The sequence below is a fragment of the Thalia democratica genome, chromosome 5, assembly GCF_965202585.1.
Source record: "Thalia democratica chromosome 5, ktThaDemo2.hap1.1, whole genome shotgun sequence".
In the NCBI taxonomy this organism is placed as follows: domain Eukaryota; kingdom Metazoa; phylum Chordata; class Thaliacea; order Salpida; family Salpidae; genus Thalia; species Thalia democratica.
The window spans coordinates 61,391,963-61,395,181 of NC_139169.1; the positions used below are offsets into that span (position 1 = coordinate 61,391,963).

A 3,219-nucleotide genomic window follows, 5' to 3' on the forward strand; every position below is an offset into this window, starting at 1 on the left:
TACTTAACTATATCAATTTTCACTAAGCTTGCATGGAAGGGGTATTTAAATAACTTATACTTATATGCACAAATATAAAAACAAACTGAAAAACTGTTTCATGCAGCTTATTGAAACAATCATCAGCTATTGAAAATGTCCATTGTTACATCAAGGTATATGAAAAATCTGTGATGTATTTTTTTGAATCTTACAATAAGTTATTAATTAATTTTAAATGTTTTCCCGTACAATTTTCAAACCATGAGATAATAAATAGAACAAAAAAAATATGCAGTATAGTTGTAGAATCGAAATAATAACAATTGACTGCAAGACTAAATTGCGTTACTTAGCGCTGTAAACAGTATTAAGGAAAAAAGACAGTTATTATACTGTCCAAATGCAAACAAAAATATTATGTATTTTTTTGTCAAGTTATTTTATAAATTATACAAGTTTTTTCAATAAAAGTGAAAAATAAAGGAAGACTTTGAAAAACATATTACTATATATGAAAAATAACATAAATATATTATTTATATCAAAAGTTCAAGGTTATACTTTTATAGCAAAGTATGAAGTAACCTTTAAAAAATATAAGCAGAAATGTCACATATAGATTCTAAAATTATTAAAAAACAGCTAGAAAAGTTTTCAAATCATTGAATTGGACTAACAATACATTTTAAATGTAATATTGAGTGTAGAACGCTTCATTTGCTTAAAAACTGACATTTAACGACCATGTAATAATACAAACAAAATAAGTTATTAGAAACTTTAATATTCGGAAAACATTTATAGTTAGAAAAGAAATTTGAAGCTAGCATACATACAATAAAAAACGTTTGAAAAGTTTAGAACTCAGTATAGCTATAGTCTTGTTTGCTTAGCTAAATAAACTAAACTGATATTTTCAATCACTTGCAACATTGAAAAAGAATAGCACTTTAAGTATGAAAGGTTTCTAAAATTTAACAGCATTTACCTAAACTTTGTTATCTTAGTTTGAATAAATTAGCTAAACACTAAAAAAAATTTGAAAACATCTTAAGTCTTTTAGAAAGAAACTTCTATCAAGGTTTTCAATGGACATTTTCTTCTTTAAACTAGTTTAGATGTTGAACTTATAACTAAAAAATTTAGTTATAAACTTAAATGAAAACTTTAAAATAAAATATACATAAAATTGTATAAATCAAATTTAATTTGCGTGTTACAGCAAAAAGCTAAAAACTTAAATACATTAGTTTTTAATATTCTTTTTACAAAGTATTTATTATCTTTCTAGATTACTTGTGAATATTTTATTAACAGTTAAAAATAAACACAAACATGATTCGAAATTGTAAAAATAAAAAAGTGTTACTTTGACTGTATGCTAAACAAAAGAGATCAAAAAATGTTATATATATAAATGACGTTATAAAACTTATTGTAAAAAAATATTTTTAATAAACAAAAAAAATTCTCAATAATCAAACAAGTATTAAACACAATGATAATAAATAAAACAGAGAAACTTAATCGCACAATTTGAAAACTGATCAATACCTAACCTTTAAAATTGATTTATGTTAAATGAAAGTTTTATTTGTTGTACAGAAAAATCTAAAAAAAGAAAACATTTAGAAGTCTCAAAACCCAAGTTATACTTGTTAATTTTTATTTCAAACTTACAAATATGCATTATTCAACATTCACATTAAACAAAAAATTGATTGAAACTATTAAATCATTACTAAAATAAAGTAATGGAATTTTTACAGATGTTAAATTTTGTACAAGTCTATTCCTAAACACTTTATTAAAACTATTTAAAAATATAAATGGGAAGAAAACTATCACACTCTGATAAATACCCAAACAAATACCAAAACAAACAAGTGTTATTATAATTTTTCTGATATGATCAGATTGTCGTAGACAAAAGTTAAAACAACATATACAAGTCACTAAATCCAGTTTACACTTGTTAACTCATGTATATTTTATTTCAAACTTACTCATATACTTCACAATACCCACATTAAACATCAAATTTAATTAAAATCTAGTAAAACCTGAACAATACACTAAATAAATGCCAAATTAAACTAATGAAATCAAATCATTATTCACAATCTGAATACATATAATTTATACAATAATAATTAAAAATATATAATTGGATCAAAAGCTAGTAAAATCTGAATAATACACCATCTACTTACCTAAATGAATAATATATAAGATATTTAAACATTAGCAGTATAAATATTCCCACTATTGTTACAACTTTTCGCTATGAAGGGTCCACACCATGGTCTGTCCACACCCTGTCATGCCGATCACTTTGTAGCCGATTTCTTCCAATTTGTCCAAAACCAACCTTGGTGGCTCATCAACCGACCATTGCTTGAAAGTGTTTCCTGCACAAAATTAAGAATTTTTGTAAAATATTTTTTTAAAGAAACTTTAAGCTTGGTTGAATAGTATGCTAGTTGTTTTATTATACTTATAAAAATTTAAACGCGTATAAAAAACTAAATGTCAAAGTTAGATAACAGTTTTTTTTAAAGTTTACTTATTTAATACCTTTTAAAATATTCTAACTTATACAAATTTTCTGAAAAACTCTAATTTATACCAAAATTTGTTGAAAGAGTACTTTGTAAACTATAGAACTTAAAAACAAACCAAGTGTAACAACTAATATCTTTTTATTGGTTTATTTGTAATTAAAACATTTCTAGAGTAATTAAAATTCTAAAAATAAAACATTGCATAAAATATTAATAAAAATTCTAATTCTAAAACTAACAAAGGCAATTGTAGTGTTCCAATAAAAATAATCAAAAAAAAAGTTATTACATAAACAACCTGCACTGCAGTGTAATTTAGCATTTAAATAATTCATGATTTCTGCGTTTGAATTTTCATCACCAACCACTGTAGGTCCATTCTCCAGTCTTATTGTCGTTGAAATGAGTATGTAAGGCATTTTATGTTAAATACTACACTTGATATTAAAATTTCATGTTAAGAATCATTAAAAGACTATATATGTTTATGATTTTTTTTTGCTGTTACTATGAAAACTTTCTTCTGGATTGTAGTTTAAAAGCTATTTTATTTGCTGCTAGACTAGGAAATCCTTCTACTAGATTATTTTCTTATTATCATAATATCAATTTATCAAAAATACCAGAATAATTTTTACTTTTAGATAGAAACAATTTAGTTTAAGCTCAATTA

The 3,219-nt window shown here is 23.6% G+C and overlaps 1 protein-coding gene across 1 annotated transcript; it reads right to left on the reverse strand.

The window, feature by feature from the left end:
- Positions 1 to 1,769: 1,769 nt before the first annotated feature.
- Positions 1,770 to 2,982, reverse strand: LOC145836051 (GTP cyclohydrolase 1 feedback regulatory protein-like). Its single transcript, XM_082943843.1, has 2 exons — positions 2,845 to 2,982; positions 1,770 to 2,393 (listed from the first exon to the last, which is right to left on the reverse strand). The coding sequence occupies exons 1-2, from the start codon at positions 2,963 to 2,965 to the stop codon at positions 2,254 to 2,256; spliced, it is 261 nt and encodes an 86-aa protein (XP_082799969.1). The 5' UTR covers positions 2,966 to 2,982; the 3' UTR covers positions 1,770 to 2,253.
- Between the last annotated feature and the right edge of the window lie 237 nt (positions 2,983 to 3,219).